The sequence below is a fragment of the Adiantum capillus-veneris genome, chromosome 1 (assembly GCF_014529385.1).
Source record: "Adiantum capillus-veneris isolate H3 chromosome 1, ASM1452938v2, whole genome shotgun sequence".
In the NCBI taxonomy this organism is placed as follows: Eukaryota; Viridiplantae; Streptophyta; class Polypodiopsida; order Polypodiales; family Pteridaceae; genus Adiantum; species Adiantum capillus-veneris.
The window spans coordinates 105,272,954-105,295,562 of NC_140931.1; the positions used below are offsets into that span (position 1 = coordinate 105,272,954).

General features: G+C 41.0%; 1 protein-coding gene and 1 pseudogene across 1 annotated transcript; one reads left to right on the forward strand and one right to left on the reverse strand.

Annotated features, from left to right (window-relative positions):
• Positions 1–3,110: 3,110 nt before the first annotated feature.
• Positions 3,111–3,906, reverse strand: LOC147465311 (uncharacterized; annotated as a pseudogene).
• A 1,240-nt stretch (positions 3,907–5,146) lies between these two features.
• On the forward strand, positions 5,147–9,817 carry LOC147465312 (uncharacterized). The gene is made up of 16 exons (XM_086486834.1): positions 5,147–5,270; positions 5,828–5,838; positions 5,926–5,944; positions 6,126–6,133; positions 6,229–6,238; positions 6,311–6,360; positions 6,440–6,660; positions 6,752–6,803; positions 6,969–7,012; positions 7,108–7,133; positions 7,503–7,601; positions 7,993–8,415; positions 8,507–8,522; positions 8,568–8,631; positions 8,729–8,823; positions 9,655–9,817. The coding sequence occupies exons 1-16, from the start codon at positions 5,147–5,149 to the stop codon at positions 9,815–9,817; spliced, it is 1,425 nt and encodes a 474-aa protein (XP_086342960.1).
• The last annotated feature ends 12,792 nt before the right edge of the window (positions 9,818–22,609 follow it).

The following is a 22,609-nucleotide window of genomic DNA, read 5'->3' on the forward strand; positions in this document are numbered from 1 at the left end:
CAAGAATGTCTGCAAGTTCATCCTCTCCAATCTCTGAGTTCCCCTCTTGGTTGTCTTTCATTAGCATGTCCAAAATAAGATCTTGAGTAACTGCACCCTCCAGTTGTTTTGGAGTAGTGAAAGGATTTAGCTTTGCACGTGCTGCAACCTTCTCCTCTATTTGTTTTTCAATGGCTCTGCTCACACCCTCTTCATAAGGGTGCTTATGATTACCCAGATGAATCGCACATCTTGTAGTGTTGAAATGATCTCTAGGCACACAATAGTAAATTATTGCATGACACAAATCCACACACTTAGGCATTTGTGAGCAGTGCTTGCAAACTATATTACCATGTTGAAGCCCTACAAGACCAACAGGACAACTTTTTTTCATTCTTCCTTTCCAGTGTGTTTCATTTTGATAATGTAGTCTCAAGTAGTGAGGACAATCAATATTGATGCACCGAAGGTGTCCAGGACAACGACTCAAGCGCACAACACCATCAAAACAATCTGAGCTGCATGTGACGTACTCCATCCAAGAGTGACCGTCATACTTCTGCTCCATTCCATGCATTGTTGACTTCTCTTCACAAGGCGGGAGCTCAAATGCAATGTACCCATCGTAAACTTTGGGCAGTTCTTCAACTTTAACAATCTTTGTAGCACTTTTCATAGCGACATGCAAGCTACTATTTAAGGGCAGTTGTTTAATCATATCAATGACACTGTGAGTTTTTGGTGTTTCAGTAGGAATGAACTCAACAGAAGTAGGAGTCTCAATATCAATAAAAATCTTATAGAATTGATGTATTTCTGCATCAAGAAGAAATCCTTCTTCACCAGTGGAGAGTAGAAGAGTCTCAAACTTTAATTGTTCATGGCTAAGTGACAAAGGCACCCCTTCTAAGTCAAAATACTCCTCAAGAAGATTTAGCTTGATTTCCACAAACCTGCTCTGAAAATCAACACTTAATTTCTGTCTTAGAGAAGGACCATAGATGGTGATGAATCTACTCCTGGTTGATATGGGCAGAAACAGGCAAAAACCGGTAGGTTATAGGTTATTGCAGATACAGGAAGGTGATTGCAGAAACAGGTAGGTGATTGCAGAAACAGGTAGGTGATTGCAGAAACAGGCTGGTGATTGCAGAAACAGGTAGGTGATTGCAAAAATGGGACGACAGTAAAAACAGTGCGTTGAACCAACTGAAGGGGAATTCTAGTGAAACAGTCATGAATGCACCTCTATTTTATGAATGATCACATAATTTTAAAATTTTGATGCACTAAATCTTGTCATCATAAAAATAATGCTAAACAAAAGAAGGCTACGGACTAGATCTCTCTCTCTCTCTCTCTCTCTCTCTCTCTCTCTCTCTCTCTCTCTCTCTCTCTCTCTCTCTCTCTCTCTCTCTCTCTCTCTCTCTCTCTCTCTCTCTCTCTCTCTCTCTCTCTCTAGTTCTCCATCTCTCACTCTAGAAAAGGCCTGCCCATAAAGGTGGACTATTCCCAACAAAGGGAGGAGAGAGAAAAGAGAGTGGGAAATCTTCACATAATGAAATTATAGAGGGACTAATATTAATTTGAATACCTTATATAAATTAGAGCCTTGAAAAACACTCAAAAAATAACAATCTAAATGTGGTACGCCTGCTTAGAACATTCTCATTGCGAGGCCCTCTCTCAAGAACAGAGCGAAGATGAACAAATCGAAAAAAACGGCAAAGCCTCAGAGGTACATATCTCTTCTCCACTCCATGCTCAAAAAAACACCTCAAAAGCAGGCTACGCAGGCGTGCCCTTCTTTTGGGGTGTTTTTTGACATTTTGTTTTCCTTTTGGGTTGCGCATCTGCAAGTTCAGTTTTCAGTCGATTCAAGCTTCAGATTTTCAGTTTGTATTGCAGAAATTTTCAGTCGATGCAAGTTCAGTTTTCAGTTGATTCAAGAGACAGCGTTTGGTTCAGATTTTTCAAATTTGTATTGCAGAAATTTGGCCTGAAGCTATACTCTAAGAGAGAGAGAGAGAGAGAGAGAGAGAGAGAGAGAGAGAGAGAGAGAGAGAGAGAGAGAGAGAGAGAGAGAGAGAGAGAGAGAGAGAGAGAGAGAGAGATGCACGGTTAGTAACCCCGGGCTTGGAAGATCGTTTGTTTGTAGATCGTTTGCAGATCGTTTATTGTACGTTGATCACTTATTTGCTCAGGAATGGTGAGACTTGGCTCGTTATGCTTTTATTTAAGAGTGAATGTGGGCTACGGATGAGGGGGGAGCCTAGGTAAGCAATACAGGCAGAAGCCGTGGTAGAGGACATCTTCCATAGTGACAATGAGTTCCATGAATGAGAAGACCTTTTTGTTCAATACCTAAGCAGGGACTTGGTGTATGGGTGAGAAGATTTTGAAAATGGAAAATCAGGGAAGGTCATATCAAACTGGACAAAATATAATTGTTTTTTATTGTCTGTTGACGATGTTTTTCTGGATTGGGAGGGTTTTAGGTGGGAAGTTGGTGTGATCAAGAATGGGGGGCAAATTTTAGATTTTGGATTGTCTGTTCGAACTTTGCATTGTAAGGCGACCTGATGTTGGATAAAGGTAAACAATTGTTGAAAACCCAGATTAGGCATATGAGTAATTCCTGAGATTGTTGTTGTTTCTGCTTTTATTAGGCAAAGTGAGGATGCAGGTGTAAGAGGAATCGGGTAAGAGGAAGGCCCTTGAAGACCTGGGCTATTTCATTGTGGGCGACCAGTGGAGTGATCTTTCGGGATACTCGATGGGGAGCAAATACGCACTTATTTCCATGTACTCTCTTTAGCACATCCGCACAGATTGTTAATACAAACATTAATCTATAAGGGTGGGTCTACTACAAGACAGCCTAATTGAAATGGTAGCTCCATTCATGTGAGTGTTTTGGCCTGCATAATGTGTATTAGCCTCATGTGAGTGTTTTGGCCTACATAATGTTGCCTCATATGAGTGTTTTGGCCTGCATAATGTCTTGGCCTGCATAATGTGTATTAGCCTGCAAAATGCAAAAAAAACACCTCAAAAGCAGGTGCATTTTCTTAGTGGAATTTCCTCCGCACAGATTGTCAGGCACTTGCTAGGAAAGACTGTTGCTCTCACGATTGCATTCTGGACAATCGGCCTTGAATTCCTCCTCCCAAGGCCTTTCCATAAAGCATCATGTGTTGGGTTTGAATTTTGGAGGACTGCCCCCAAAATACTATCAAAGAGTGGGTGCAGAATTTTCAAGCTGAGCAAGTTTGATGGTATCTGTGCCATTCACCCCATTCTCACAATACACGACAAGTTCGCCAAGATCCTTACATTTTGAGAGATCCTTATCTGAGCTTCCCCATATCACATCATGCCTACTGAGGTCCTCAATTTGCGACAGCCTACCAAAGTAAATTCACTCAACTCTCTCAACCCAGAAAGTGTGAGTTCCTCAAAGCCTTTCAAGCTCTCAAAGCCTTCTGAATTCTCAAAGCCTTTCAAGCTCTCTGAATTCTCAAAGCCTTTCAAGCTTTCTGAATTCTCAAAGCCTTTCAAGCTCTGCACCTTCCTGCAGTCAACAACATGCAAGACACGGAGGGTAGGAAGAGACCCTGGCCCAATTATTTCCACCATATTGTGGCAGAGACACAGATTGAGGGTTGTCAGGCTTCCAAACCTAGTTTTCAGATTCACTCTCTCTAGCCTCTCACACAATAGGACATCAAGGTGTTGTAGCGTGCGCGCCAATGAGGAAAGATCTGGAAGCTCTGTAGCAGTGTGCAAGTAATGTAGCCGCAAACTTACAACGCTGGCAGACAAAAAGCCCAATTGTCCTTGCTTGAAAAAGGAGGACTCCATCCAACCATGAAGTCTTTCCCTTCCAATAAATACCTCCCATTCCTTTCCTTGCGTCTCCATATTTCACATGATGTGTCTGGCTAAAAATATTTTTGACCTGTATACACCCCTATGAGATAACGATGCTTTCTCTGAAACATCCCTGAAAAGGAATTGTTCGAGTTGGGAAGGCAACCCAAATTGAACGCTTCCAGGTGGGGTTCAATAACCGTCAGATCTCGAAGTTGAGGCCATAGATCCAGCCTCGTGATGCCCGTGTTCTGCCCGTGTTCTGCAACTGGAAAACCTGCTTGCTATGAGCCCCACTCCAAAGATCGAGGCTGTCTTATCAAGGAGCCAATCGCTCTCTTCATAAAGGATGTTGTCTGATAGAAGAGCCAATCGCCCTGTCTAACGATGGGTTGCAAAAGATGTGGCACCTGCAGCTCCCATGACTTGCTCATCTTGAAAATACACTCCTAGCATTGGAGGGACCCTTTACAGAATCATCCTCCAACCGCTCCCCTGTTCGACCTCGTTTTGACTCAGAACCGCTCCCTTGTTCGACCTCGTTTTGACTCTCCCTCTCGTCCATGATCTCCTCGTCATGTACATTGCAGTGTTCAAAACATTGCTGCTAGTTAGCGGTTTCCGTATCATCTGTATCAGATTTTAGCTGACTGGCCTCAAGATTTTAGCTGACTGCAAGATTTTAGTGGCTTCTCGTCCATGTTTTTATTGATGGCTCAGATTTTAGTTGACTGGCCTCAAGATTTTAGTTGACTGGCTTCAAGATTTAAGTTGGCTTCCGGTTGCTTGCTCATGATATCTTGAATTATTTCACATAGCAGAGTTACTTTCATCTACCTTTGCTTAATTATGCAGAATCTAATGGACAATGAAATGCTTTCCAGCTGCTGGTGTATTTAGCATCCTAAAGTTTTAGCATCTCAGCGGCATTCAATTGAAAGCCAAGTGTTGCATGCAGATGTTCATTTCTATAATAATAAAAGTATAATAAAATCTATAATATATTAGATTATATTGGTGATCATGTCATATAATTTCTGTCTGTTTGAAATGCAATAGCTTGTTAACTGCATGTATAAATGCCAGTATAAATGGCCTGCAAATTGCAAAAAAACACCCCAAAAGCAGGGCGCGTCGGCACGGCCTACTTTTAGGGTGTTTTTTTCAATTTGAGATGCTTTTTTTAACAAAGACTTTTTTACTTGTGTCTCTTTGCAGTCCTTCGGCTGTTGCTGGGGGTCGTAAGCGATTGAGGAAAACGAGAGGTTCATCTCAACTTAATGTAGACTCAATGCAACAGGAGAGTCAAGATGACACTTCATTGCAAAATGATGTTGAGGAAGAGATTGAGAGCCAAAATTTGGATGCTTCAGGGGTTGTTCCACTTGATGAAGGGATTGCTCAACAAGAGGCAAGTATGATGATTGTCCCTTATGTTGTTAGGCCAGAGGTAAAATCTGTAGAGCAATCCAATGAAGAGAACAAGATTTACATGGACATGGGAGAGGACATTCTTCAAAAAACAAGGATGTTCAGCTGTCACCGTTGTCCACCCATTCCTCTTTGTAGACTCATTCCTTATGCAAGGGTTAGGGGTCTTCGTGATGATCTTTCGGGCTTGAAAATAGCATTTGCTAGAGAGGGTTATGTGGCAGAGAAAGGAGCATTTATTGTGTCAATTTGGACAAGGGACAAAGAAGTTTCAATTGTGGAGGAAGCAATACAGAGAGATTGGGATCCTATTTGGCATGAGGTTAACAAAGAGTTTGAAGATGACCTCATTCTTAAACCGGAACTTCAGGAACTAATGGGTCACATGTTCTATGTTTGGGAAGGCAACCACCGTACAGTGGCATGGACAACTGCTATTAAAGAATGCTTCAAAGAAACAAAAGTGAAGCATTGTCGTGTGCTTTGTACTATTATTGACCCTACCAGGGTTAGTGAGATTGCCCTTCTTACCAGTTTACAGAGGATGAACTAGTGAGTCCCCTTCTTCCTCTTTTTAGTTATTATAGTTCTCAAGTTTATTTATGTTTATGTGAATTTATCTTGCTTATGAACATGTAGTCTAAATACACATGCCTTGGTGACCACAACCTTGAGGGATGAACTAGTAAATTGTGCAAATATTTGTTCTGCTGATCATGGGGAGTACCTCAAAGAACTACCTGAGAGAGATAGAATGTTGATTGCACGTATCAGAAAGAAGAGTACCAAAGGTGCTGAGCCGTGGTATCCTCTCACACGTAGATATCTCGGGAAGCTAGTTTTTAATGTAAGTTTTATGTAGTATATATTTCTAACATGAATTTAGTATTCCTTAATGTAAGCTTGTCACAATGGATTTGAATCCTTCCCTTATTTTTCTAGGTGCAAATAAGTAAAGCATTAAACAAGAAGGTTGAAGATGCAAGACTGAAAATGTCAGATGAAGAGCTTCGATTGTTTGAAGAGAAGGAGAATGAGGAGTTGGCTTCAAGATATGGTGATAGGATTGGAAAGGTGAGTCTTTCTCAATGAACGACTGTGTGTGCATTTACTTTGTTTAGATAAATTATTGAATTCAATAAGTTAATTTTAGATCCTTAATATTGTCGATCCCAAGCATGGAGATACTTGGCGGTCAAAGGTATGGTCTCTCAAATGGGGGCCCGAAAGCTTTGCAACGCTTGAGAAATTGAATTTATTGGCTTTATGTGATGTTCAAATGGAGTCAAAAATCTTTTGGTTGACTTTGTTGGAGGAAAACAAAGCCACAAGATCTATGTATGGTCTTGCACGAGGGGATCATCTTTATAGACAGTGAGTTCCTAACAATTTTTTATGATCGTATACATTGCATGGTTTATAGGCTGACAAAAAAAATACATGAAATTATGTTTTCTTCTTAAAGTTGGCTTAGAAGAGAAGCTGTGCTTGAGAAGATATACCATAAAGCTAAGGAGGTGCTGGTCGATTTTATGGATGTACCGGGAGGGGTGATTGTGCCTCTTGATCTCTCTCTATTTGACTACTATGAAGAGGTGAAGATAGAGATGAGGACACATTTGTTTCCTCTTGAGGTTCGAGGAGAGCCAAAGGAGAAAAAGAGCAATGATAAACCTGTCAAGAAAGAGGATATGATATTGAAAGCCTCCATGAGGCTACTTTTTAGGTGAAGATGTGTGAATGAATTTACTTGATAGTTACTTTAATTTCATAACAAAGATAAAATCATGTTTTTGATAATTGTTTCATTGTCCATGGTAGGTACTTTGTTTGCTTGCAAGAAAAAGGTCATGTGCCAAGTATTCCAGTAAGGGAAAAGCAATGGCTTTTGACCCTAAATGAAGAGACTTGTATGTACCCACGTGCTATGCATCAATGTACACGATGGGAGCTTGACAATTGTCCATGGTGGATAGATCTTGAAGGAGGTCATATATTGAATAGAGAGAAGGAGCTCTATTCACAAATATTAACCATGGTTCCAAAAGAAGTGGACCAAAGAAAGAGTATGATAATTTGAAATTTTGTATAAGTGATGTATTGAATCATGTATTATGTCTTGTAATTTGCCTTGTTTTTTTTAAATGTAAATATGGTTTGTTGGTATTCAATAATGTTTTGTTCTTTATTCTAATTTTGTGTAGATAAACAAAAAGAGAAGCATGTTGAGAAACAAAGGATTGATGTTGAAAGCCAAAAGTCCTTTGATATTTCTCATCATATGGAGGACTTGGAAACAGAGGATTGCACTCAAGGTTTGAATTCCAAGATCCACATCTATTTTGATTCTTTAGTAAATATTTTAATAGTGTTTATATACACATGCACTCACACACATACATACCTACTTACTTGTGTACGTATACGTACATATATAAATGTCTCTGTATGCATGTAAGTACTTATATGTGTATATATATATATATATACACACACATATACATATCATGTTTCTGCATACATTAGTCTATGTGTGTATGTCTCTCAAGTATCCACATGATGTCTTTGCATTTATGTGTGCGAGTGTGCACACATACACAAAGACTCTCTGTCTCTCTCTATCTATCTTTCTCTCTCTCTATTCTCTTATCCGTATGTGTTTTGAGAGGAAAACCTTATTGATATCATGCTCTTGTGATCCTGAAGGGAATTCTCTTAAAGGTCAAAAGAGACTTTCCAAAAGGACTACACAATTTATTTATCTTGCAGCGCATTCTTTGGGATACACACCTCATGTTGAGAATCCCAAAAGCATTGTAGTGGTTGGTGATTACATCACCATTGGGAAGGATTTTGCGGGAGGAAGAAAAAATGATACCTTCTATAGTGTGCACGAGTTCATCAAGCAAAATAAGCCTTCAGGGGTTAATTATACAAAGAGGGGAAAAGCTGTGGATTGGGCAGCTGACTTCATTTTCCTTGACTTTCCATTTGGAGGCACTCAAGGTGGTGACGATCCTTGTCCCACCTGGGATTTTGTTTCTGAGGACCATGTGCGCTATGGGATTGCTTTGGCAGCATCTACTTTGGCAGACTTGGGATGGTTATTGGTGATGGCCTCTATGGCAGGTATTTGTTAAAGTTAATAGTTGTTAACATTTATGTTTATTTTGGCTTCTACTTATTGAAACTTTTCTAAGACGGTGCAACTATATTATAGGTGATTCCACAATTGGGTGGATTGAGCGCTATGTTCGCGTTTACAATTTGGAGATAGTGAGACGAGTGGTTGTCATTCACCATTCTACATATGGATACAAGGAGATTGGTGGTATTCGCACAGATGTGAGTATAGTGATGATTATATTAGGTTCAAAGTCTCAAAAATACATGAGTTTCTTAAATTAAGGTTTAATTGGATATTATTATCTTTTGTTGCTAGTGTTCTACGTCAATGCTTTTTATGGTTCGACGCCGAGCTACAGATCCTCCTATTTTCATTGCAGAGAGTACACCCCTCTTTGAGTCCTTCGGCATGCATCCTTTAGATACCCTCGCCTATCATTATCTTCCGGATGATTTGCGTGCTTTGGATCCTGTCGGGCAGCAGTGGCGTGGGGGACTAGAGAGGAGTCATACATTTTTAGCATGCTTTCTATACCTATATTGTCGTCGAGGTGGTGTGTGCATTGAGATGGGATGTGGTACTGCACCTATTCTTAAGACATGCATGCACACTGGTAGAGTATGTGCATCTATCGATGTGGATACATTCTTGATGACCACGTATGTAGAGCCTCTCCTTTTGGCTTACATGCAACAGAACAACCATGACAATGTTAGTAGGCCGCAGGCAGATGATGAGGTGGATCCACTTGCAGGTTTCAATCCATATGACTAGTGAGGCCCTTGTCTCTTGAGACTATTACTATTATGGACTTCTTCAAAGTGTGGTTTGTTTTTATGTGATGTTTGGTTTGTATTGCCATGTTTAATTATGCTCTTGTTTTGTTGCAAAGTGACATTTATGTAAAACTCATTGGTTTTGGAACATAGTTGCTTCGGTTATGTTATGTTCTTGGATGTTATGTTGTTCATATGTTAATCTTCTCCCTTTGTATGGATTTTTTGTTATAGAAATTTATTGCCAGCTCTAGGTAAATAGTAGTATTTCAATATATGCTTATGTGATGTTTGGCTTCTATTTCCATATTTGGATATGCTTTTGTTTTATCATGGTTGGTGATAATATATGGAATACTCACAATTTAAGGAAACACATTTTACATTGGAAATGTTATGTATTAGATGTTACATTTGAATATGTTAATTATTTTTCTTTGTATGGATTTCTTGATATGTATTAAGATCTCATTTGTTCCTTCCATGCAAAGTCAATTGCCCGTGTACGCCGAAGCAATGGCAAAGAGCATGTGTAGAGACAAACGATTCGACATGGAACGGGAAGAGCGCCGCTCCATTCGAAACCTTTACATTGATGATGAATGTGAATCATTGTAAATTACTGTGAAATTTTGTTTCATTGATCGTACATGAAATCCTTATTTTCAACTATAATCTGTTATGTCTTTTTTATAACAAAAATTTAGTATCCAAGAGTCTTCCATTTAAATGTATATTGTTATTGTTGCAATCTTGCATTCTCTCTCTCTCTCAGACTCTCTCTCTCTCAGACTCTCTCTCTCTAGACATGAGATTAGCGTGTATATAAATAAACAATTGATTTAGGTATTCCGTTCATATTGATCAATGCAGTATGTATCCTCTTGTAGGTAAAGTTCTCTATGTCCTTTTCAAGTAACAAAATCCATTCTTGTCAATATGTATTCGAGAACGGAATAGGAGCATGTATTGAAGTGACTCAAACCACCTTGTCTAATAGGAGTACCCTTCTAAGGAGTACCCTTCTGCCAAGACCTACTCGAAAACTAGGATCGCTCGGAAAACCTCGCTCGGAGAACGGTAACACTCCCTGTACTTAGTGACTTTCATTGATGATTACTCTAGGCATGCATGGGTATTTCCGCTTAAAGCGAAGTCCGAAGTTTTTATGTGCTTCAAATAATTTTTGGCTATGGCTGAAAATGTTTCGAAATGTACGATGGGCACCCTCCATTCCGATCGAGGGGGGGAGTATATGTCTCATGAACTCAATGCATTTCTAGCTAGTCGTGGATAAAACACCAATGTGTAGTGCCTTATACACCTCAGCAAAATGGTGTTGCTGAGAGAAAAAATAGGTCACTGACGAAAATGGCACGATGTATGGTCAAAAGTCAGGCTTTGCCGCATTCTTTTTGGCTTGAGGCCATCATGTGTGCCACTTATGTACTTAACAGGTGTCCTACAAAACCTTTGCATTCTATTACTCCGTATGAAGCATGGCATGATAGAAAGACTTCTATTGAGCACATGCGTGTTTTTGGTTGTTGGGCATATGCTTTGGTGCCACAAACACAGTGCAAAAAATTGGATGATAAGGCTGTAAAATGTTTTTTTTTTGTTATAGTGCTGAAAACAAAGGTTACAGGTTGTATCATCCGCAAAAAAAATGTATTCTGGTTTCACGGGATGTAGTGTTTGTGGAAGATTCTATTCATCCCTTGTTGTCATATACTAGAGACAGTAATTTAAGCTCACAGGACATTTATGACACTTTGTTGCCTCTTTTCAATGGTGGAAATACGAATGTTATTTCCAATGAGGCAAATGTACAACCTATGGGGGTTTTCGAAAATGTAAAGATTAGCCTATTACTGATGCAGATGTACATGATGTACTTGATGAAGAAAGGGCTGAAAATGAGCAGGCTAGAGGTATGCCAAAATGACTGGTGCACACTTTGCGTGCTAGTAAATTGGATGCACCTTTGTCTAGCCGTACTCGTTCAGGCTCTTGTCATGCATCTTATGCATCAGATTGTTATGCTTTGGCTGTGTCTAGCTTACATGATGTTGAGGAGCCTCTGTCTTTTGATGAAGCACAGAATTCAGAAAATTGGATGGTTGCCATGCAATCAGAATATGATGCACTTATAGAAAATGACACATGGACTTTATGTGATTTGCCTCCTAGCAAAAAGGCCATTGGTACGAAGTGGGTTTACAAGTTGAAACGCAAGCCAAATGGTGAGATCAATCGCCATAAGGCTCGACTTGTTGCAAAGGGTTATGCACAGCAAAAAGCCATAGATTATGAAGAGACTATTGCTCCCACTTGTCGTATGACTACTGTACATTTTCTATGTGCATTGGCAGCTCATTTTGGTTGGGATGTACATCAATCAGACATTGTTACTGCTTTCTTGAATGGTGACATATTTGAGGAAGTTTATGTAATGTAGCCTCGCGGTTTTGTCATAAAAGGATAAGAGGACAAAGTGTGCAGATGTAAGAAGGCTTTGTATGGGTTGAAGCAATCTCCTCGTGCTTGGTATGAGAAAGCTGACACTCATTTGGTTAAACGAGGCTTTCGTAACAGTCCAATAGAAAGCACATTGTATGTAAAGCGTGAGGGTGATGTACTTCTCATTGTGGTTCTTTATGTCGATGATTTGTTGATCACCGGGCCAAATGAGAGACATATTGCTGAATTTAAGGTTGATTTGAACGCCACTTTCAAGATGAAAGATTTGGGGCTGTTGCATCATTACTTGGGTATAAGTTTAAGCAATGTGATGGTGGTATTGCCTTGTGTCAGAAAAGTTACATAGAGACATTGCTATGTAAGTTTGGACTTGAGGATTGCAAACCTATTGCCACTCCCATGGAAACAAGTCTGAAGTTGAGTCTACATGATGTTGGTGATCCTGCTGATGTCACTCTTTACCAAACTGTTGTTGGTTGCCTCATTTATGTATGCAACACGAGGCCAGATATTCAGTTTGCAGTCTCATAGGTGAGCAGATTTATGCATAGCCCAGGGTCTAAGCATTGGCAGGCTGTCAAGAGAATTTTCCGCTACCTCAATGGCACTTTACATCTTGGCTTGTTTTATCCCAAGGGGGGATCATTGCCATTAGACTTACATGCTTTTTCGGACTCAAATTGGGCTGGTTGTTTTGACACGCGAGTGTCCACAAGTGGTTTTAGTTTCATGCTTGGCAGTTCATGTATATCATGGTTGAGCAAGAAGCAACCTACTGTGGCCACTTCGAGTTGTGAGGTTGAGTACAGGGCAGTCTTCACAGCTACGGTTGAATGTGTATGGCTCAGACGCCTTATGGCTGATTTGGGTGTTGGACAGGGCACTGCCAACACTATCTACATTGACAGTCAGAGCACATTGGCAGTTGCGAGGAACCCAGTTTTTCATGCTTGCACAAAGCACATTGAGGTGCATTACGACTATGTCAGGGAGAGGCTCTCAGTAGGAGAGATAAGCTTGGCTTATGTGCCAACACAGGACAACCTTGCAGATCTTTTCACAAAGGCATTTTCTTGTGATAAGCTTGAAGCTTTCCGCAAAGCTTTGGGGTTACTCCCCTTTGTGGACTGATCATGTCCTCAGGGCATGGCACTTCCCTTTACTCATGTGCCAGCTCTCATTCACCGCATCACTCCAGGGGGGATTTGTTGCCATATACATCTGGTAGTGATGTGTGTGAACACACTAGGACCGTCGAGGCATTTTTTCCCTCTTTAGGAGGTTTTTTCCCACGAGCATTGTATATACACCCATCACTCTAGGGTTATCTATCTTTCCATTGCACACTAAGTAATACACTCTCCATTGTGTGCCTTGAGCTTCCTTCGTCTTCTCCAAGCTGTGTACGTTTCTCTGCAACCCTAATTCCAACAAAAATGTGAATATCAATAGCTAAAACAGACCCTAAAAGAAGTTTGGACAATTGAGATAGAAGGTGAGGAGGGATTTGACATGGAGAGACTGGATGCACCCTCTCACCATAAAAAGTACACCATTCAACATAAAAGAATTGTGTTGCAAAAGGGGTTGGGTACTTCTTATGATGGGCTTGAAATTCTAAGAGGATTGACCTAGCTAAACCAGGGGAAGAACCAAAACCAACTTATATAGCCACGGACCTCACTGATAAAGAAGGGTAGCTTCTAATAGCTACTATCAAACAGTATAGATATGTGTTTGCACGGTCATATAAGGACCTTAAGGGAGTTGACCCAAGCATATGTCTGCATACAATAACCCTTAAGAGTGATGTGAAACCTTGCTGACAATGTCTCTACACTTACAATGAGACATTTGCAAAGAAAATCAAAGAGGAGACAGATACGCTTCAAGAGGTGAAATTTATCTACATATCCTCCACAGTGATAATTACAAACCTCTTCGGCAGCAAGTATGGCCAAAATTTGGTTACTGCAAACATGACAGCTAACACTAGATGTTCCATCAGGGTGTAGGCCTTCTCTCTATTTTCCATGAGGCGGCTAGCAAAATACACAAGCCTAATAAAGGATGTTTTTGGATCTTTTTGTACGAGGTCATCACCAATGGCCTCTTCTCCCACACTAGGGTTTACAAAGAATTTTTCTTCCCAACAAGGTTGGAGGATTACAGGGAGTGACCCTAACTTTTTTTTATCTCTCGAAAATGCCCATCACTTTCTTCACTCCAAACAAGCGTCTCTTGGTGAGTCAGCTGTTGTAGAGGAAATATCACTTGGGAGAGTAAGTGTATGAATCTACTCAAATATCTTAGCTTTTGCAAGAAAGAGATTAATTGTTTGATGGAAGTTGGGGAAGGTAGATTTAGCAATGTTTCTATCTTTTCAGGATCTACCTCGTTTCCATCAATGGACACTACATGCCCCAATAGTGTAACCTTGCTTTCCCCAATGTGACATTTGTCCTTGTTTAGTTGTCCACCCAGCTTAGCTAAACGAGTAAATCCTTCATCAATCTTGCCGAGATGCATACTTTTGGAGCTGTAAATACAAAAGTCATCTATGAAAACCCTTATCGACTTACCAAAGTAAGGTTGGAAGACCATGTTCATAAATCGTTGAAAGGTGGCTGGAGCGTTGGTAAGACCAAAAGGCATGACTCGAAATGCAAAACAGCCGCATGGTGTGATGAAAGTAGTCTTTTTCTGGTCCTCCTCTGCAATGCGTATTTGAAAGTAGCCGGAGTAGCCATCACACACTGTGTATCGCTCATGGCCTGCTACTTCATTTAGAATCTCATCTTGAAATGGGAGAGGGAAGTGGTCCCTCTTTGTTGCAGCATTTAGTGGATTGTAATCCACGCACACTCGCCATTTACCATTCTTCTTTTGCCTCACCACTACTGGGGAGACCCATTCTGAATCTTCTACTGGGTATATGAATCCTGCTTCTAAGAGTCTCTTCACCTCGGACAATAGTGCATTTTGTTGCACAACTCCTAATCTTCTTAGTTTTTGTACTACTGGCTTGCTCCCTTCTTTTAGATGGATATGATGCTTCACTGCAGTGACACCTATAATGTGAGTGTAATCAGAAATAAACAATGATGCATGCTTCTTGAGAACATTTACATAACCCTCCCTTTCTTCTTCCTTTATATCCTTGGATAACATCTTCTCTAGGCTGGCATCCCACACATTCTCCATTTGGATCCTTGGGTTGTCTTCTGATAAGGTAGTTTCCTTTATGGTGACGCCCATGACTTCGAGAGTGCTATCACTCTCTTCACTTGAACTCTCTTCCTCGTCCATGGATGAGGAGCATCCACTTGAGCTCCACTCATCAGCTGACGTCTCTAGTTCAAGGTTCTCTTGTCGCCCATTCTTCAAGTTATAAACCACCTTCCGACTATGGCCACCCACGCGAGGCCTCAACTCCAAGTCTCCTGTTGCCCAATCTTGCCTAGCTCCTATACCCATGAGCCAAGGTCGTCCTAAAATAAGGGGGTATCCTTCTCCCTTTACTGACATCACATAAGCATCAACCTCTGTAGTGATTCCAAAAACAAAAACTCTCAAAGCTTTCACTACACCCACACAAGTGACAGAGACATTATTGGCCATTTTTTCCCTAAAGTTTGATGATTCCATTACCTCTAAACCCAATTGATGCATTAGCTTTTCTGTCATGACACAAACCTCTGCTCCACTGTCAATGTAAGTTTTTGGAATCCGTTGTCCCTTGATTTGAGCCTCCACCAAAGGCACTATATCCTTGAGACCATATGCTTTGATTACACTTACTAGCTTACTTCGCTTTGCCCTCGTGCTCACCATTTTTTACCATTGTCGTCGCAGCTTTGGGGAGATATGAAGTAGTTGTGGCCAAGTAATCTTTGGTCCTTGAGAACTCACATCAGTTGTCAAGTCAGAAGGTTGTGTCTGAGATCCCATAGGGAAATCAGAGATGTCAATTTGAGACCTAGTATGGGTCTTTCTCTTCTTGGCTTCATCTTTAGTTGCCCGAGATGTACTTGCCTCATTGCTTGCATCCTTGCTTGTTTCTTTACTTACTTCATCTTGGACACGCACACGCTTGATAGGCATTGTAGCCACTTCATCTATCTTCATCTTCCCTTTAGCTATTTCTTCCTGGTTGCTTCTACCCTTGACGACCTCCTCCATCCTTATGATGCTCACATTTGGTTGAGTAGCAGGGGCTTGAGCTTGAGCACGAGGTGGATACAAAATTTGAGGTTGCGGTTGCTCTTGTGCTTGAGCTCTAGCACGGGGAGGACTTACTTGTTGTCGAGGACCTCTGACAGGGTAGTCATATCTTCTGGGATGAGGGCAATTATACATTCCGTGGCCATTTTCCCCACAATTGTAACACAACATTTCCCTTGCTTGACATCGCATTGGTGGCCGATTCCCACCATTCCCCTCAATAGGCCTTCTTGCACCCTGCACAAGATTTACTCTCAAACCCTCTAGCTAGTTTGTGAGATTGTTTATTTGTTGGAGCATATCTTCTTGTTGACCTCTATTGAGGTTTGGTGCATTAGGCACATTTGGAGGTACGTGAGAAGCTTCCATAGTTGTGATATTGCCTCCCAAAGCTAGCTGGCCAGCTTGGGCGTGATAGAGAATCTTTCGATTCTTTTCCCTAGCAATTCTTAAGGCATCTTCAAAAGTATTTTGAAATTTGCTCTTTACCTTCTCCCTTAGCAAGGGGTACAAACCTGAGATAAATCGATCCTTTTGGAGGCAATTGGGAGCTCGCTCACTAGGGTTTTGTGAGTCTGACCATTGCCCCCAAAGTTTCAGAAAACCTTCCTCATAGGTTGCATAACCATGAGGGTCAACTTGATGAAGGGCCAGAAGCCGTTGCCATAGTTCTTCTGCCGAATTGGCTCGTTAAAATCTTCGTAGGAAAGCCACCTTCAATCCCTCCCAATCATCTCTTTGGGTTGGATCTAGAGCCTGGAACCATACCCTAGCTTCTTCTTTGAGCACCAAAGGAAAAGCTCTCAATTTCAATGCTTCTTCATCCCTCCCAGAGACAAGGAAATCCATCTCCAAGTTATCCAAAAAATCCCCAGCATTTTCCCCATTACGTCCAAAAAAATTAGGGAAAGCCATCATAAAATGGGTTGCCTTCCTCTCAATACAGCACAAAGATGAAAACGTCTAGGCCCAAATCATATCTTATTAAGGGTAGAATAAATGGATTGATAGATGCATTAATCTCAGCTAGACGACGAGGACCTAGTAAGTTCCTTATGATGTTTTGGAACCTAAGCTTTGTGCTAGCTATTATATGCACAGTTTGTCTAGCAAGAGGTTGGAAAGGTCCATATAAATCCCTATGATTCATGGAGTATGCTTAAAGCAAGATGAAGATGTGAACATCAAAAGATACATTATACTCCAAAATAGGAAATATTATAGGGTGAGGGGACAACAATATCTCTCTCAACCTCTCAGCTCCAAAATAGAAGACCAATCTTTGTTGGAAAAAAATCTTTCTATCAATGCGCACATTCACCCTAATATTTTGAACTGATTGAAAGTTGTAGAAAATGGGATTATTCATTGGTGCATTAAATACAAACTTCCATAAAGCACTTCATTGAAGTTGAGCTCTCTTGGATACCACCATTTGAGAGATGCAAATAATTTGCTCACCAGTGATTAGCCTAGCTTTGGTGTGACCATCTTCAGCTTTGTAGAGTTCATAGGGTTCAATGGCTACCCTCTCAACCACCTTGAGCCTTCTTGCTAGTAGTAGTTGGAGTGCATCACCATATGTAGCCTCTTGCCAATACCGCACCCCATTGATGTGTAGCTCCCCCTCCAAAAACTTGTTAATACCCAAGTTTGAGAGTGCTTTCACCACCTAAAGTTGAGGCTTCAAAGGAAGTGTCTTCACACTAGCCACGAAGCACTCAACACAATGCTTTGACCTAGGGACTTGATGACTACAAGATTTTCCTTGAAGCAAAGAAGGGTGTATGTAGTTAACTCTCTTTAGCCGCATACGTGCAGTTTGTCGATAAAGACACTTCTTTTCTCGAGCTTCTTGGGGAGACCATAGTGGAAGTCTCGGAGAATTTGATGGATCTTCCTTCATAGGATTGACAGAGCGCTGCTTGAGAACTCCTCCGTGGGGGCACCAATTTATGACGAAGGAAATTTGGAATGGCGGCCTCTACACCAAAACAAACTCCATTGCGCCACAAGGGAAATGAGATGAGGGCACCACCTAGTCTTGGAAGCGTGGACTAGGACCGCTACACAAAGAGAGAGAGAGAGAGAGAGAGAGAGAGAGAGAGAGAGAGAGAGAGAGAGAGAGAGAGAGAGAGAGCTATCACTATGAATGAAGCATTAACCTTAGTGTGTGTACAAGGAATGGATAACTTCAAGCACTCTCAACACAAATAGCATGTAGATTACTAAACAACAACTCAAGAATTAACCAAAATCACATCAAGCACTCTCACACACACATAAAAGATCTCTCTTAATTAACATAAGTAAGAGGAGGGGAGGTTACTAGCATAAAACAATTTGCACTCTAGAATGTGCAAGAATAGAGTGAATGAATGAGCTTTATGGGCTCATGATGAGTGATACAAAGACTCAATGGGGCTGAGGGAGACTTGAAATTACAAAGGGGGGGGCCTCTTTATATAGGAAAGAGAGTGATTAGGAGTGAGGTTAAGATCCAAGTGCAATTTGTACAAATGAAGCTTGATTAGGGACATTCCACCAATGAAGAAGCTCCTTCCAAGGGATTTGTTGACCAATTTGCAACTAATTGGCTCCATCATCACTTGTGTTGTCTTCACTCCTTCCTCCATAGCTTGAGTCCAAGAGATTCCTTATTTTAAAATGTAAAGAATCTACATAAAATCAATACATATCTAGTAATAATAGAAAGGGGTTGAATGAGAACTTATGAATTACAACAAGATTAAGCATGATTTGAGAGGTGATTAGAAGAGGAATTTGTGATGGTTTTTTGAGCTTGAGAGAGAGGAGGAAGGAGGGGAGGGTGAGAAGACTAATGGCTGATTTTTAGAGAAGGACTCAATGTGGAAAAGGAAGGGTGTGTGTGTAAAGGTAGAGGGGGTGGTCTCCACCACAATTGAAAAAATTGGTGTCCGCCATTTTGGCCATATCTCCTAGACCGTACATGCAAAAATTATTAAAAAAATATGGTCAAAATCTCCAGCTCATCATCTACAACTTTGATGAAGACAACTTTTCTTGGATCGGAGTGGAAGTATTTTTTTAAAATCCAGCAAAATCATGTGTCTGTTTCCTTCCTTTACCAAGTCTTCCACCTGGGTCCCATCTGTTTGAATCATCATATGGCTCCAAAGCCATGATGATATGAGCCACTCATGACCCTTGAATCATGGGTGCATGGATCCACAACCACATCATATCTTTTCTTTTCACATTTACATATTTTCCCTTCCCTTTACCACTAGGTTCTCCCTTTCACCTCCGGTGAACTAGTCAAGGAAAAATTCCCATCAAATCATTTTTTTGAATTTTTCCAAGAGGTTGTTCTCACTCTTTCTTTTATTGTAAACCTCTAGAAGCAAGGAAGACCAACAAAATATAGTAAACAAAAATTTTTGATAGGCTCGGATCAGCATCTCAATAGCTTTCATGTTTCCAAGAAAGGTTTTTTATGTAGAAGCTTCTCCACTCATTCCTCATTGTGTTGAGTGTGTGAGTGTCTTTTGGACTTCCTCCTTCACTTACCACTATACTACAATGACTTTGACTCTTATGCTCACCTATACCAGCAGGAGCGACACAACGTACTTATGCTCAACTCTTCCAGCTTGAGCAGTACCTAGAATAACTAAGACACTTAGACTAGAGAGAATATTAGATGAAGGTTTGGGACTAACACCTTGCTCATTTGGTGGCTTAGCTGCCTGACTCTGACTTTTATGCCATGTATGTTTAATGGCGGCTTGGAGTTACTTGTTCAAGGACAGAAACCCAATTCCATAAGTTCTGGAAATTTAGGCTTTTTCCATTGTGTTGGTCTCTGGGTGCCACCATTTTGTCGATTAGGCTGGCATACTTTAGCTCCTCTTGACTTGCTTGTCGTATGTTCCCACTGCTTTGTGAAAAAAGTCCTTCATCTCTTGTAGGGATTGATGTAGTTTGTGCTTTATCTCCCATGAGAAGCGATTGAATTTGTGTGTGGGTTCTTTGTGATTGATTTTACACCAGCAAGTTTTAAACCCATCTTGTTTTTGGTCCTTGTGTGACCATCATTTGCTTCTTTTGCTCGATGACTTGATGGACACTAGGCTTTGGTAGCCATAATTGATTGTCTCCGTTGTAGAAGCCCTGATTCTGTAGTTGATGACGAGGTATCCATCTATGTAGATTGCAATAGCCTTGGTTGCAATTGGATTTTGCTGGCTCTGGGTTGTCATTGCTTGCCTTTGGGTAGAATCTTGTGCTGCCTCATCTCTTGGTTGCTTTAGATTGAGCTACAACTTTTGGTAACCAGATTTGATTGTTACCTGCATAAAATCCTTGTGCTTTGAGTAGCTTGACTAGAATCATCCATTGTTTCACCTATTTTTCTTGGATAACTTTACTAGCATGTGACTTTGGTACCCAAACTTGACACATTTCTTACTTGGAAGGTCTTTTCTTCTGCCTTTTGTGGTTTTTCTTTCTCCTATTTGAGTTGTTTGTCTTGCATTTATAGTGCATCTTGCTCTGTGTAGAACACATTGGTTGAGGTGGGTGGGTCCAAGCTATTACTTTAGGCTTTTTGGGCAAATATTAGCGTTTCCTTGGAAGTAGCCCTGAGCAGTGATTGACTCATTTGATGCTACCTACCATGTCACTTTATGTTGTTGAAGCTGAACTTGTGCTTCATGTATCCAAATTGGGTCTTTGACTTGGATGTGGTCTTCAGATACTAGCACGTGGTTGATTTTCTTTGGCTTCTTTTGGATGCTTTTTTATGATGGAAACTTTGATTGATAGACTTTTTGTTTCGGTTTCCATTGCATTGTTGATGGTTTGTCTCTTGATATAGAGGCTTTGTGGGAAGTTTTATGGAGGCTCATTGAAGGTAAATCATCTTGCGAGGTTGATATACTTCAAAGATTACCTTAGCTTTACCCTTTTCTGCTATGCTTGGTTGCTCCTTTTTTGCATTGATTTGAAAAGCTTCATGGATCTTACCGTTGTCGTTGTGTTGAAGCTTTTGATTGTTGTCGAAAGAAGATGTTCCTCCAGCTTTCTGTCAGGATCGTACTCTCTTTGATATGATGGGAGTCAATTATGTGGAAAGTATCTTTATATTCCTCGATACTCAATTTGAGTACTGCTTCTGCTATGCCAAAGCTAGGAATTGACATTTTTAAACTTGTGTTCACTATTTCTTCTAGCTCTTTGATTGGCGGTGTGAGCAGGATATAAACTCACAGAATGCCTCTATATTGACCCGACACACACTCTTGGGAAGATACACACACACACTATGGGGCACCACTCGGCTTACACAACACACCTGGCCGAGACAGGGAACACACCTATGGAGTGAGAGGAGAGAGACTATCCGTTTTCCCACTCCACACAGAGACACACACACATACACACACACCCAAAAAATTCAGCTCAAAAGAGGAGAAATTCTGATATTTAGATACAAATGAGCTTGGGCCAACACCAAGGGGGCAAATAGGTCACACAGTATGGGTAAAATAAGCCAGATGCAATCACAAACTGGAGCAGAAGCTTCGCTCATAGGAGAAACTTACACAGCCAAAATAGCAAAAAAACAGTGAGGAATTTGGAAAAATGGACAGCGCCATCGCGTCTGGAACGGCCCAAAACCTCAGTCTACAATGTCAAAGTGCTCAAATCCGACCTCGGATGAGCAGTTTACGGCCAAAACAGGCTCCAAAAACCCCAAAAACACACCTGCAGCTGTTCCTCCTCTCTTCTCCACGGTTTTTCTGGTCTTCTCTTTGTTTTTCCAGTTCCCACGCTTAGCTTTATTACTTGGGCACCCTTGGCCTTTTAGTTGACCTCAAACGGACCCCGAACAGGCCAAAAACTAACCTCGCAGTGCATAGTTGTCACCTTGTTTACGTCCTCCGCACACCTGGCACTCAGCTTTTTCCAATAATGCATCTCGCCACCACGTGAAGTGGTCCCAAAATATGGTCCTCATGATGACCTTTCTGCATAATTATCACAAGAAAACACCCACGTTGTGTCTGTACTTCTCCACGTGCAAGTATTGACCCTGTTTTGCCTCCTGACGCCAGTAGATGCCATCTAACGCACCTGCTTACCTCATGTCGTCTTCCCGCGGATAGCTTCCTCGAGAAGTATTACATGCTACCAACTCCTCCTTATTGTATAAAAAATGCACTGGTACTGGTGATAGTGAAAATCGATGCACTATGTACATGTTGTCCTACCTGTACACATGTGGGCCCCACGTAACCACCTGGCTCTGGAAAATGGGCAATCCTTTATTTGATGCACCATGCATGTGTATGTACATATGCACAATCCCTTGCTCCAAAAAACTCCTGACATAATTTGCCCATCGCCTAGTGTGCTAGATCATTCATGATCATCAATAGCGAAAAGCGATATTCATTCCACCTGGATCCCACACAAAGGCACTTTGCATTCGCTGCATCAAAAATTTAATCAAGCTTCCACTTGGTTCCCATGGAAAAATTGTAGAGATGCCATATATCAACCTTGCATCAAGAAAACCATCAATTACTTTGGCATAGACCTGCATGTGCAAATATATCTCCTTCTCCATAGCTGAGAGGTCTCCACTGATCATTTGTGTCATCAATTCCTGCTTTTTTGACAATTCAACCTTGGTTTGCATCAGCCCTTCAATCACTTCATAAGG